The sequence below is a fragment of the Ceratotherium simum genome, chromosome 33, assembly GCF_057802395.1.
Source record: "Ceratotherium simum simum isolate JZ-2026a chromosome 33, ASM5780239v1, whole genome shotgun sequence".
Classification (NCBI taxonomy): Eukaryota; Metazoa; Chordata; class Mammalia; order Perissodactyla; family Rhinocerotidae; genus Ceratotherium; species Ceratotherium simum.
Window position 1 is genome coordinate 14,594,499 of NC_141932.1, and position 13,638 is coordinate 14,608,136.

The following is a 13,638-nucleotide window of genomic DNA, read 5'->3' on the forward strand; positions in this document are numbered from 1 at the left end:
TTTTTCCCTTGGGGTAGGAAGAATGCATTTCATCATTTTAAAGGTGATGTGATTAAACTAATAAACTATGGAGCTGTCTTGTTTGGGTCCCAGTACTGACTGCTTCTTACTAGCTGCGTGATCTTAGACAAATTAATTTACCTCTCTGTGGCGCAGTTCCTTCACCTATAAAACAGATATAGTACCTAGCTCAGCCGGCCTGTGAGTTTTAAATAAATTGACAGAGGGAAAGCGCTTAGAACGGGTCCTGGCACGTAAGGGCTATATTGAGTTTTATGATTTTTATCATTATTCCACCTTCCACACAGCCCACAGCGAGGGCCACCACCTCCCATCTTCAGACCACAATCGGGAGCCCCCTTCTTGGCTCTGACAAGGAACAGGAAGGAGCGCGCAGGCGCGTGGGGCAAAGTCTCGTGGGAAGCCCAGGCAGCCCCGCTGGCGGCCATCTTGGTAAAGGGCAGCGACGGCAGCTTCGCTACATCATCAGTCTGCGCGACGGCCGGGCACCCGGCGCTCCGGGTCGCTTCGGGAGGGTGCGGTAGGGCGGGCCGCGGCGGGGGCCGCCGGGGGTGAATAGTTGAGGGGCGTGATGGGGGAGGCGGCCGTGGCCGCGGGGCCTTGCCCGCTGCGCGAGGATAGCTTCACGCGCTTCTCGTCGCAGAGCAATGTGTACGGGCTGGCGGGCGGCGCGGGCGGACGCGGGGAGCTGCTGGCCGCCACCCTTAAAGGCAAGGTGCTGGGCTTCCGCTACCAAGACCTCCGACAGAAAATCCGGCCTGTGGCCAAGGAGCTGCAGTTCAACTACATTCCCGGTGCGTGGCGCCGTGGGGCTGGGGGGCCTGGAACGCGGTGTTGAGAAGGCTTCTGAGGCTCTGAGCCGAGTCACCATGATGGTTGAATGAGTCAGGGTGATTGAAGGGGTCAAGGGTGATAATCAGGAGGCATTGGGTCAGAGGGCAGGGATAATAGGAGCCTGGAAGTGGTTAGGGTTCCAGATTCCTCAGACTCAGGTTAGAAGCCTTCATACCATGGTGATGGTGATCAGGGCTCAGTCGGACCCAGAGGTCACGGTAATTAATTGCGGTGGTCAGAGATTACGGAGTCCTAGAGGTCAGGGGTCCCCGTGATTGGGGATATGGGGTTCTCGAGCCTGCCTGAAACGCGACCTTTAAACTGTCCCCTCCTAGTGGACGCCGAGATTGTCTCCATCGACACCTTCAACAAGTCGCCCCCAAAGCGGGGCCTGGTTGTGGGGATCACATTCATCAAGGTACCCAGGCCCCCTCCACCTGCCCATGCCCTCCCCACTACACACACGGTGGATCCCACTGATTCTGACCCAGGTCCTTCTTGCTGCGTCTACTCCCCCCTGAGGCCGGTTTCCTTCCCCAGGATTCAGGGGACAAGGGCAGCCCCTTCCTTAACATTTACTGCGAGTATGAGCCTGGCTCTGAGTACAACCTCGACTCCATTGCCCGTAAGTGTGGCCTGGAAGGAAGGAGGGGTGGGGAGGGCGGAAGGGGGGCCTGGCGGGTCCCCGTGCCCATCTGCCTGTGCTCCCCTTGCAGAAAGCTGCCTGAACCTGGAGCTCCAGTTCACTCCTTTCCAGTTGTGCCATGCAGAGTACGTAAGCCGCGGGTGTCACACGCTGAGTGTGTGTGTGTTGGGAGGGATGCTATAGCAAACTAGAGATCACAAACTAGTCACTAGACAGACAGACTCTAGTTTTGGTTTTTAGAGCATCATTTTAAGGCGGCCATGGACCAGACTTGGCTGGTGGGCCACCGTTTTGTTATCCCTGAATTAGATAATCTGAGAGTTAATTGAGCACCTGTGTTCTAGACATCTAGAAGTCTCAGGTTCTAATGTTCTAGATTTGGACATTCCAAGATCCTGAGATGCGAAATTTTCTAGAATTTAAGCTCTGAGATTCCAAGATTCAAAAGTTCTACAGTTTGCTTAAAGTCCTAACAATTCTCATATTTCAAGGAGATAGAATACAGACCATCTAGAATACTGAGGTTCTAGAACACTGAACTATGAGAATTCCATTCTAGAGTTCTAGATTCCATTCTAGAACACCAACAGTCTAGCACAGTGGTTGGCAAACTTTTTCTGTTAAGGGCCAGATGGTAAATATTAGGCTTTGAGGGCCAGTCTCTGCCACAACTTCTCAAGTCTGCCATTGTAGCGAGAAAGCAGCCATTGACACGGTGTGAATGAATGGGCATGGCTGTTTCAATAAAACTTTATTTACAAAAACAGGATTTGGCCTGCAGATCATAGTTTGCCAACCTCTGGTCTAGCAGGTGAGAATTCTAGAAACTGATGTTCTGGATTCTAGGATTTGGATGCTGTGCCATTTCATGAGTCTGAACATCCATGATGGCAATTTCTAAAAGTTCTACTGTTTCAAAGGAGTAGGAAAACAGAACTTCTGGAACAGTGGGGTTCTAGGTTAAAGAGGTTTTAATGTTCTGAGGTTCTGCAACCCATTCTAGAGCTCTGTGTTCCATTCCTGAATCCACATCCAGAATGAAGATTCGAGCAGGTGAGGGCTCTAGAAATGGAAGCTTCTAGCATGCCAAGTTTCTGCGATTCTGAGACTGGAAAGTTCTACAATTCTGTGATTCTGAGATTCTGTAAGGGCTAGTTTCTCCAATTCTGCATTTCAAGGAGATAGAATACTAAAGGGGCCGGCCCTGAGATTCTGGCCCTGGACCTGGTGTCTGGATCCCAGAATGTTAGGCAAGGATTTTTGCAAGAGGAGGGTTTTAACACACATGGACCCTGTCACGCTCCGGCTCTGCTACACTGGGGTTCTAGATCTCTCTGCTTTCAGGGTTCAGGTCGGGGATCAACTGGAGACCGTGTTTCTCCTGAGTGGGAATGACCCGGCCATTCATCTCTACAAGGAGGTGAGGCGGGGGGCGTTGGGTGGGCACAGCCCTGCTGGGGTCACCGTGGGCCGGCCACTGACTCCAAGCGGGGGCGGGTCTTCGTTCCCCCAGAACGAGGGGCTGCATCAGTTTGAGGAACAGCCCGTGGAAAACCTCTTCCCAGAGCTCACGAACCTGACCAGTAGGTAGGAGAGCCCCCAGAAGAGGCCAGCAGGGACCAGAGTAGGCGGCCTCAGAGGAATCAGGTGGTGGGAAGTGACCCCTAGAGAAATTGGGGGGTGGGGGTTACCTCAGAGAAGTCAGGCCCGGCGGGGCCTACAGGGCGGGGATGGATGCTTCTGGGGAGGAAGGATGTGGAGCTGGGACCTGGTGACCGCCCTCTGTCCACCCACCCACCCCCCAGCGTCCTCTGGCTCGATGTCCACAACCTCCCTGGCACATCCCGGCGGCTCTCCGCCCTCGGCTGTCAGAGCGGTTACGTCCGTGTCGCCCACGTGGACCAGCGGAGTCGAGGTGATGGCCGGGGCGAGGCTGGGGTGGGGGCTGAGGGCTGGGGGCCAGCCCTGAGTCCTCGCCCTCCACGCAGAGGTCCTACAGACGTGGACGATCCTGCAGGACGGCCCCATCTCCCGAGTGATCGTGTTCAGCCTCTCAGCCCCTGAGGGTGAGCCCTGGGCGTGGGGGGCAACTCTGCAGGCCCAGCTCCCCCACCATGTTTGTATCCCTCTCCCAGAGTGTCCAGCTCCCCAGCCCGCCCTCCCGTGTGCCCCACTCCAGCCCTAGAGCTACACCGTGCCCCTTCCCTCCCCTGTACTCTCCTGAATTTCACTTCCGGCTGCTCGCCCCGGTGGGCTAATCTCAGAGTTGACCTGCCTTTCCTTTGGTGGTCTAGCCTTCCTCCCCACATTCTGACTTCCTCTGATCCCCCTCGCTGGCCTCGTCGCTGTGTTTCTTGCTGCAATCTAACCCAGGCTTTTCTCGCAGACTCAACGCTGTCGCATCCCTCAGGGTCTCACCCTCCCCCCATGTTGCTCTGTCCCTCCCCCTGTGGTCCGTCCTTCTCTGGTGTTCCCTTGGCCTGACCCCTGCAGTCTGTCTTCTGTCCCTCGGGTTGGTCTTCACGCTGCTCCTCCCACTGTGGTTTGTTCCCGGACACTCCCAGTATGGTCTAACCTCAGACATTTCTGCTGTCGTCTAACCTTTGTCTCTTCCACTATGGTGGTCTAACCTCGGCCTTTTTTACTGTTGTCTAACGCCTGTTCATTGAGGTGTCTCATACCTCAGTCATTCTCTCGTGGTCTAACCTCTAACCCTCCCACTGTAGCCCAACCTCAAGTCTTTCCCCTGGGTTCCTCTGACTGAAGGGGGCGGGGTACGAGGAGGAGCCTGGAACCTGTCCCCTGAGATCCACCCCCACATTCCTGTTCCTTCTCCAGAGGCCAAGGAGAGGCCACAGGAGGACGAGTACAGCGTGCTTGTGACCAGCATGTTGGAGCCAGCAGTGGTGTACCGGTGAGGGGCCTGGGCGCATGGGTGCAGTCTGACCCCATACCTTTGCACCGGGCTCTAACCTCGTCATTCTCAGCAGAAGGTCTTTCTCGGGGAGGTTGTTCAGGGTTGGGCAGGTAAAGGTGTCCGTGATCCAGGGAGGGGAGTGCGAGTGTGTAAGTCTGGATATGTCAAGGCCTTGGGATGGGAGCCGAGATGTCCACCCCTCCTGGAGTCGGTAGGCAAAGGGTGCTGGCAGATGTTTAACAACCGGCTCCGCGTGTGAGAAAGCCTTGGTGTGTAGCATGTGCCGACTTCCGTGGTGTAAATACTCCCACCGTGGCAGATTTTGAGCCGCTGACATGGTGCCAACCGGCGTGCGAAATTTCTGAAAATTTCCCAGTCGGCTCTTGGGAGCTGTGGCACACGTGGTGGGCAGCGAAGATGTCCACGCTGGGGACGAGCTCTCCAGGCTCCGTGGATGTCCAGGCTGGGACAAGGGTGTCTGACCCCCAGAAGGAACGGTGTGGGTTTCCATTGGGAGTGAGATGGTCCCGCCTCCAGGGGGACAGGGTGGGTGTCCAGACTGGGGAGTAGGGGGTTGCCAGTCTGAGTGAACGATTTGAGTTCCCCTTGGTGGATGTGAGGATGTCCAGGTTGGAGACGAGGGTGTCCAGGCTTCAGGAGGAACAGTGTGTCCAGACCTGAGAAGGGGAGCACAGTGGGCGCCCCACCTAGGGCCTGGCACTAAGGGTGCAGGCATTGCAGTCTGACCTCAGTGTTCCCGCCGTGTCTGGGACCCTCAGGGACCTGCTGAGCCGGGGCCTTGAAGACCAGCTTCTCCTGCCCGGCAGCGACCAGTTTGACAGCGTCCTCTGTGGCCTGGTGACCGACATAGACTTGGATGGGCGGCCGGAAGTCCTGGTGGCCACCTACGGACAGGTGGGACCTGAGGGCTGGGGCTGCCACCGCCTGTCCCCTCCTCTGCCCCTCCTCCCCGTGTGACCCCCACCCCTCGCCCCTGCAGGAGCTTCTCTGTTACAAGTACGGTGACCCGGAGTCCGGGCTCCCCGAGGCCGAGCGTGGATTCCGCTTGCTGTGGCGGCGAAGCTTCTCCAGCCCCCTGCTGGCCATGGCTCACGTGGACCTGACAGGGGACGGGCTGCGGGAGCTCGCCGTGGTCTCCCTGAAGGGCGTGCACATCCTGCAGGTAGCCGGGCTCTCCGGCGGGGTTCCCTCGAAGCAGAGCCTGAGATGGGGGGTTTTGCACACCTGCTTTATGGAGGGCGTGTTCTCACGGGAACGTGTCAGTCGAGGGGAGAAGCCACGTGACAAGGGGGATCTACGGGCAGTCGGGCCTCAGCCCGGTCCCAGGGGGAGCTCTGGAGCCTGAGGCCGCCTTTGGGCGAGGGGCTTGTTGGCTGCAGGCCCCCTCCTGGGGGGGCGTGACCTGTTTCCAGGAGGCGTTCCTCTTGGCCAAGGACAACTCCCAGGAGAAAGGGATTCCGGTGCGGCCTCTGTCAGCCCCGGCCTGCCCTCAGCCTCCCCAACTCTGTCCTTCGTCCCTCATGCTTTGTCTGACTCTGTCCCTTCACCGTGACCTGGCCTGGATCCACCCCTCTGATCTAGCCTTGATCCTTCCGCTGTGTGTCAGGCGGTGACTGCCTTGCTTACCACACCCTCTTCTACGGGGGTGACCGGCGTCCCTCTGGCTGCGGGCTAGTCTCCGCCTTGCTGTTGAGACCCTGACTTCCGAGCCACACTTCTGCCCTTCCGCTGCGGTGTAACCTCCAGCCCTTCTACCGCCGGTCTCCAGCTGTCTGCTCTAGTCCAACCTTGAACCCTTCCACTTTGGGCTAACCTCTGAACTTTCTCTTGTGGTCAAGCCTTTGAACTGTGGTCTCTTGTCCAGCCTTCTGCTGTGCGTTGACCTCTGACCCCCCCATGGCAGCCTAACTGCCATGACACCTGTATGGTCTAATATGCAACCATTCCAATGGTCCATGGTGCAACCTGGAACTCTTTATTGCAGTTTAACCCCCAACAATATAGTCTGACCTCTGACCTTTTCCTTGGGCCCCAACCCTCATCCTTGAGGCTGTGATGTCCCTTTGTTTCCTGATCTGGTGTTTGCCTTCTCCCTCCCTCTGGTCTGGCTCCAGGATCTTTTCCTATGTGGTCTAACGTGGGTCTTTCTCCTGGAGTCTGACCTTACTGCCTCCTCTGCAGTCTTTGCCTGAGCCTTTTCCTACCATCTGTTCTTTAATGGAATGGTCTAGGTTAGACCTCAGGAGAAAAGGTCCCTGGTGGAAAGATCTGAGGTTGAACCACAGTGGATGGAACAAAAGTTAGACCCAAGTAAGACAGAATGAGGTTAGACCCAGTGGAGAGGTCTGAGGTTAGACCCTAATGGAAAGGGCATAGGTTAGACCACAGTGGAAGAGGCTATGATCCAGCTGTGGGAGAAAGCACTTCCCTTTTACTGTGGGACATCCCATCGTCCCTCATTATGGTCTGTTTCAAGCCATTCCACTGTGATCTCCCCCCTGTCCCTTCTAGTAGGGTCTAACCTCAGACCCTCCAACCAGGGTCTAACTCCATCCTTCATGGGGTGATAGATTCTTTGCTTCTCCACTTTGGTTTGCTCCTCCTCTATCCTGTTGGCCTGTCCTGTTCTGCGGGGTCTCACATTTGTCTCCCCTACTGTGGTCTAACCTCAGCCTCTCTCCAGTGGTCAAACCTCATGCCCATATAATGCAATCTCTCATATTTTATCCATCCCCTTCCCTTCCATTGAGGTCTAACCTCAGACCCATACATTTAGGTCTAGGCTTTGTTGCTCCCCCTGGAAATTCACTGAAGACCGTCCCCCTGGGTCTAACCTTCACCCGTCACAGGGACCTGTTCCCACCCCGGGCACTGTGGTCTGCTCTCTGACCTCCCGCCGTGGCCGAGCTCCCGCAGTTGGGATGGTCTAACTCCAGACAGTGCAGTGCCCTGTGGCCTCCCCGGCCCCCTGCAGCTCTGTGTCAGCCCCGCCCTCCTCCTCCTCTCGTTCCCGCAGCACAGCCTGATCCAAGCCTCGGAGCTGGTCATCACCCGGCTTCGGCATCAAGTGGAGCAGAGGAGACGTCAGCCACAAAGGCTGGGGGACACGGTGGCTCCAGGGCCTGCTGAGACCCCGGCCCCCTGAGCACCCACCCACCGCCCGCCCCAGGCCTGGGCACAGTTGACTGGGGCAGTCACCTCCAGCCGCTTCTGGTGGGGGAAGCATCCTGAAGGAGGGGATGGTCTCCCCAGGCCCCCCGGGGCGGTGGAGCTGTGGGTTCCTGTCCTGCCCCAGTGTGCCCTGTCACCCTGGCTCACACGCCCCTCTCTCTGTGCCTCGGTGTCCCCACTGGAAAACGGGATGATCTCACCCGACCCCCCTCCGCTCCCGATGAGAACTGGTCAGCTGACAGTTATTTTATACGTCCAGAGGAACCAGACTTTCTGTTGTCTTCATTCTTTGGTTTGGTGTGCATTTCATGAGCGCCTGCTGTGTGCAGGCTCTGTGTTGGGTGCTGGATTCGCCCGGAGGAATGGAGGGAGGGGGATGTGTGGAGAAAGGATCCTCGGTTAGACCCAGAAGCAGGACTGAGGTGAAATCACAGTGTTGACCTCAGAGGAATGAAGTGAGGTTAGTTAGGCCCTAGCAGAAAGGCCGAAGTCGAACCACCGTGGAGAAAACTAGAAGGTAAGGGAAAGAGCTGAGGTTAGATGCCAGTGGAAAGACAAGGAAATTGAGCCTCAGAGGAAAGGTTATGAGTGGAAAGGACTGTTGTGGGAAAGTCATGGTCAAATTGCAACAGAGGGTCTGAGGCTAGACCGTCTATGGGTAGTGCCGAGGTTGGACCCTAACAGAAATTACTATGGTTAGACCCTGCACCAAGGACCAAGTTTAGATGCCAGCAGAAAGTAATTGAGGTTAGACCCCAGTTGGGGAGTACTGAGACGAGACCCAGGCAGATAGGACGCAGGATGTAGCATGCTGGAAAGGACTGAGGTTAGACCTAACTGAAAAGCCCAGGGGATTACGGGACCAGGGAATTGGAGACAAGCTTGATTTCCCTGACCTGTGGCTGTAGGAATTCCCCCTCCCGTGGCCCCTTCTGTGGCCCCAGGAGGAGGAGTCAAAGGCCTACATCTTAGGGACCAGTGGACAGCGGGGATGGTGGAAGAAATCTTGCCCTCCCCCACCGAAGGCCAGGAATAGAATCCGGGTCGGGACTGGGGAGTCATCCCTGAGCAGGGTCCAGGCTGGTGGGGAGGGTGGGCTCCTTCCTCCCTGAGGCAGGGGTTGGCTGGGACTCCTGCTTCCTGGGGGAGAGAGGCCAGCACCACGGTCATTCTGGCCATCCGTCTGCCTCCTTCTATGGAAGTCCACCCATCAGTCTGACCACCCGCACTGACAATGAAGACCAAGCCACCTTTCTCCACACAGTGGGTTTTTAGGAGTTGGGAGCCCACCAATTCTTGGCCACCCCTGTCTTCATCCGTCTCCCAGAACCAGGCCCCAGCGTGGGAAATAGCAAGGAACTGGATCATCTCCCACCTGTCCTGGCAGTGGTCCGAGGGTGTCCAGCCAGGCCTGGCGGTGGGCACAGATCATTGGCACCAGCATGGTCCCCTCCCTCCTGCTGCCCACCTGCTGAGGTGGAGCACTACATCGCCTCCCATCCTGGGTGGGAGTGGGACCCTGGGGTGAATTTAGTCAGTGACAGTGTGGATCTGGGGCGTGTGTGCACGTGTGTGTGTCCACAGTTCAGGAGTGAGCCTGCAGGAGTCTGGGCCGCCCGCCTGGGCCTTTGCAGTTCACTTCCTCACTGCTCACCAGCTCCCCAGTCTGGAACAGCGTGTAGTGTAGCAGTTAAGAGCGTAGAGCTTGAAGCCACACTTCACCACGCTGTGCCTCAGTTTCCCCACCCGTAAAATTAGGGGCCTATAGCATCTCCCTCGCAGGGTTGTCATGAGGATTAGTTGTGTCAACATGTGTCCAGCACTTATAAAAAATTTTATAACAATGCCTGGCATGTGGCCAGGGACATAGAACGGACACTGTTATTATTATTAACGCCTGCCTTGGTGGTTGTTTCTGGCTCGCTTTGTAAGGTTATGTCTGCAGGCGCAGCATGTGAATTTGGATCTGGCTAAACATTCTTGCTCTCCCCACAGTTCTGCCAGCCCGTAACTATTTGTGGCTGTTTTTGCGTCTTGGGCCCTTGTATGGATCAGAGACTGTGTGTGTTGAGGGGGATGCCTCTGAATGACCATTACATCCCCGTAAAACACACCCCCACACGCACACCCACACCCACCCCAGCACACGTGCGCACGAGCGCCCTCCGCCGCTGTCCCTCGCTGGTGGTGCTGAACCCTGAGGGTGGGCGGGAGGGTTGGGCCACCTCCCCCTCCTCCTCCCCCTCTTCCCTCTCCAGGCCCCTCCCCGGCCTCCCGCCCGCCTCCTCCTCCTCCTCTCTCTCTCTGGCTCCTCCCCCTCCCTCCCTGCGCTCTCCCCCTTCCCTCCTCCTTCCTCTCTCGCAGACTCCCCCTCCCCGTGTCCCTCCCCCCTCCTCCTCTCCTCCCTCCATCCCCTCTCCCTCCCCTCCTCCCCAGCTCTTCCTCTCATTCTCCAGCTTCTCTCTCTTTCTCTCTCCCTCTCTCTCTCTTTCTCTCTCCCTGGCGGGCGGAGTCGCCCACCACGGCCAGCCCAGCGCTGGGGGGACCTGCTCCAGGCTGTAGTGGCAGGTAAGAGACCCCCCAGCTGCGGGGGGCGTGGGGGAAGGACGGTGTTACCCCAGGCAGGCTGAGGGGGGCCGTTTGAGGAGCGGGAGCCGCTTTTCCCTGAGCTCCTGTATGGGGGTCAGGGGGCTGCACATCCCGGGCGCGGGTACCAGAGCCCTTCCTGGGGGGGGGGCGCCACCAGCCGCCAACATCCTCAGCCTCGGGCGTTCCAGGGACATGGCGGGCTGGGGAGGGGGTGCCTTCTGGGCCCCCCGAGAGGGCGAGAACAGCCCACCCCGTCTGAGGCAGCCCCCCTCTGGCGTTCTCTACCTCAGCCCCCGCCTCCCTGTGTCTGGGTCTCCTCTCTGTCTCTCCACATCTCTCAGGGGTCTCGGTCCTCGGGAGTCTAGCTGCCTGTCTGGGTCTCCTCTCTGTCTCTCCACATCTCTCAGGGGTCTCGGTCCTCGGGAGTCTAGCTGCCTGTCGGAGTCCCTTTCCCTGTCTGTCTCTCACTCTGTCTCCCTCTTGCTGTATCTCTCTGTGCCTGGGTCTGTTCTGTGTCTCAGACTCCCAGGTCTCTCTCTGCCTTCCTCTTTCGCCATCTCTGTGTTTCTCTGTCTCTCGACTGTCTCAGCTTTCCTGGGTCTCTGTCTCTTCCCGTCTCCGCGTGTGTCTTCCTCTCTCTTCCCTGCCCCTGTCTCTCTCTCGCGTCCCCATCTCTTGTGTCTAGGTATCTGGTCTCGGTTTCTCTCTCCTCTTCTCTTCCTCTCCCTGGGAGCCGCTTAACTCTCCTCCCACACACCTTTCTCTCCGCCCCTGGCAGGGGGAGACCTGGTGGAAGAAGATCCCCCCGCAGAGTGGGCTCCCCCAGGAGGCGCGGAGTCCCCCCAACTCCTCTCCCTTCCTCAGCCGAGCTCCCTCCCACCCTCCCGGCTGGCAGGCGCCCCGTCCCTCCCCTGAAGACAGGGCTCCTCTCCTCTCCCCTGCCTTGTTTCTGGCATTCTGAGACCAGTCCTTTTTGCAGTCTAACCTGCACCCTTCGTAGCGGAGGTTGAGCCAGTCTGTGTTCAACCCCACCTCCCCATTCCTCTTCCTGTAGACCGAACCTGTCTTTCCTGCAGCCTGAGTGCCATTCCTCTTTTGCCGTTTGTCCATTTCTGGACTCATTCATTCTTGGACAGCCCCTGAGCGCCTTGCCTACTCCAGGCACAGCACTGGGCACAGGGTCGGGCCCGGCCATCCTTCCTGCAGCCTCCCCTCTGTCCGTCTCGTGGCGTGCCAGCCTCAGACCTGTCTCTCGGTGGGGACGGATCTCAAAAGCTCCACCACCCGCTGGGAGCTCCGAGAGGGAGTACATCCTCTGCCTTCCTAGAGGGAAGGGGGCCCGGAGAAGGTGGGGGAGAGAGAGTGACACGGGGCAAGGTGGGAGCCTGAGGCTGTTGCCTACGCTGGGGCGGGGTGAGGTCCTCAGGTGCCCACGTGGGCATCCAGATGAGCTAAGAAGAGCACCAGGTTAGGAGTCCCACCCCTTGAGTTTCCATCTCTGCTCTGCCCCTGACTTGAAGCTGCGGGACTTGGCCAAGCTCTTTCCCCCTCCCGGCCTCAGTTTACCCATCTGCATATCATAGCCCATGTGTGTGTGTTGGGGGGGATCCCCAGGCTGGGACATTGCCTGGTGGTGGCAGAACCTGGCTCACTCTGGGGCAGTAAGTGTGCACGTGTAGAAGCCGTGTCCCCACCCCACACTTTCCTCCGAGGGGCCGCAGGCACCCCCACACACACCCCGAGAACCGTCAGGAACCACCACCCTTCTCCAACGTGAGGGACACGAGGGAGGGGGTCCCACCTGGCATGCCAGACCGTGCGGATGAGGTCTCCAAGGCCCCAAGAGGCGTGTGAGGCAGAACTGGGGCACATACCACCGACCCAGCTGGCCCCCGGCCCACGAAGGTGGGGAAAGATGGCCCACCCTGCCCTCAACCCGATCCTTTTGCCCCTGCTTTCTAAACCCAGATTAGGTTTCAGCGCTGCCGGTGGATGGAGAGGCAGAGGCAGGAGGCTCGAGCAGAGGGAGCCCAGCTGTCCCCGGTGACAGGGCTCAGACCTCTTGGTCATTCATTTCACAAATATTTATCTAGTGCTTTCTCTCTCTGGCTGCTCCTCCCCTAAGGCCTCAGCAGGGAGGAAACTAGGTTTTGCAGGAAAAGGGGCTGAACCAGGCTCCTTTGCCCAGCCCCTGGGCAGGAGGGCAGGCACGAGAACATCCATTGGCTGACTCTGGTCTCCCTCGAGGACTGCAGCGGGAGAGACAGGTGGTTAGACTTAAGGGAGGACTTCCCAGGCTGTGGCCCTTCCATGAGAGAGGGAGTTAGATGCTTTAGTGGAATTCTTGGCTCCCTGTGCCCCTGGTTTCTCCTGAAAGCCGGGGAGGAGGGAGTGAGAAGAGAGCATGAGTCTTTGCTTTGGATCCTGGTGGGTTTGTAATTATGCCTAAGTTGTTGCTAATTAGGGGGCTGCTAATTAGATGTATCATTAGGGGCCTTGCCGAGGGGGCTAATTGTGCGGTGGCCCTTTAAGAATCCCCCGCCTACATACACACACACACACACACACACACACACACGCACTCCTTCTAGGGGAAGTTCTGCCAACATTCTGCCTCTCTCCCCCCGGAGGAGCCAGCTCCCAACCCAAGAGCACGTGGGTGTGTGTCGGGAGCAGGCTGTGGGTTAGACTCTGAGAAGAACTTTTCAGACAGAAGGGGAAGTTACTGGGAGCACTGAGGCTGGCCAGGAGAGAGGTCAGGGAGGGTGGGGGCTCAGAGGACCCCTCCCTTCCTTCCTCAGTCCCCTTTTTATAGGCTCCTGGTTACCATGGCAATGCAGGGGCAGGGCAGAGGAGCTGGAAGTCAGGGCCACTCTTGGAGAATCCGGGAGCCGCAGAGTTGGCGCTGGGGGACTTTGGGCAAATTATCTAACCTCTCTGAGCCTTGGTCCTCTCATCTGTGAAAAGGCTGCGGACTCCCGAAGGGGGATGGGATCTTTTGAATAGAGTGGTCAGGGGAGGTGACATCTAAGTGGAGAGCTGAAGGAGAAGAGGGAGTGGATATGTGGGGAAGAGTGTCCCAGGAAGGCGGAACAGCAGGTGCAAAGGCCCTGAGGCAAGAACCTGTCTGGTGTGAGAGGAACAGCGAGGCGGTGGTGTGGGTGGGGCCACGTGAGCCAGGGGGACAGGGAGAGGGATGAGGCCAGAGAGGGAACGGGGCGGGGGGGGGGGGGAAATTGTGCGGGACCTTCTGAGCCAGAGGGAGGACTCTGGGACTCTGAGTGAGATGGGAGCCATGGAGGGTTGTGAGCAGAGTGGGGGGCGTGAGCTGATTTGTGTGTTTAAAGAAAACCTAGACAAGACACAGAAATAGCCACTCAAACCCAGGCCCAGAGGCAAGAAGAGGAGTATTGAAACTGTAGAGACCCCACACCCACAA

At 58.0% G+C, this 13,638-nt stretch overlaps 1 protein-coding gene across 2 annotated transcripts; it reads left to right on the forward strand.

Moving 5' to 3' along the window:
* Positions 1–565: 565 nt before the first annotated feature.
* KPTN (kaptin, actin binding protein) lies at positions 566–7,879 on the forward strand. 2 transcript variants are annotated; one of them, XM_087421452.1, is made up of 12 exons: positions 566–815; positions 1,191–1,273; positions 1,396–1,480; positions 1,572–1,626; positions 2,846–2,921; positions 3,015–3,088; positions 3,307–3,416; positions 3,490–3,567; positions 4,340–4,415; positions 5,198–5,333; positions 5,419–5,601; positions 7,461–7,879. In XM_087421452.1, the coding sequence occupies exons 1-12, from the start codon at positions 593–595 to the stop codon at positions 7,566–7,568; spliced, it is 1,287 nt and encodes a 428-aa protein (XP_087277578.1). In that variant the 5' UTR covers positions 566–592; the 3' UTR covers positions 7,569–7,879. The 2 variants fall into 2 exon arrangements, with proteins under 2 accessions (XP_087277578.1, XP_004440462.1); XM_004440405.3 differs by having other exon boundaries at positions 567–815; positions 7,456–7,879.
* The last annotated feature ends 5,759 nt before the right edge of the window (positions 7,880–13,638 follow it).

Coding starts and splice junctions, on each gene's coding strand:
- KPTN (XM_004440405.3), top strand. CDS start 593: ATGGGGGAGGCGGCCGTGGCCGCGGGGCCTTGCCCGCTGCGCGAGGAT. Junction 1,481..1,571: donor CAACCTCGACTCCATTGCCC/GTAAGTGTGGCC, acceptor CTCCCCTTGCAG/AAAGCTGCCTGAACCTGGAG. Junction 5,602..7,455: donor AGGGCGTGCACATCCTGCAG/GTAGCCGGGCTC, acceptor TCGTTCCCGCAG/CACAGCCTGATCCAAGCCTC.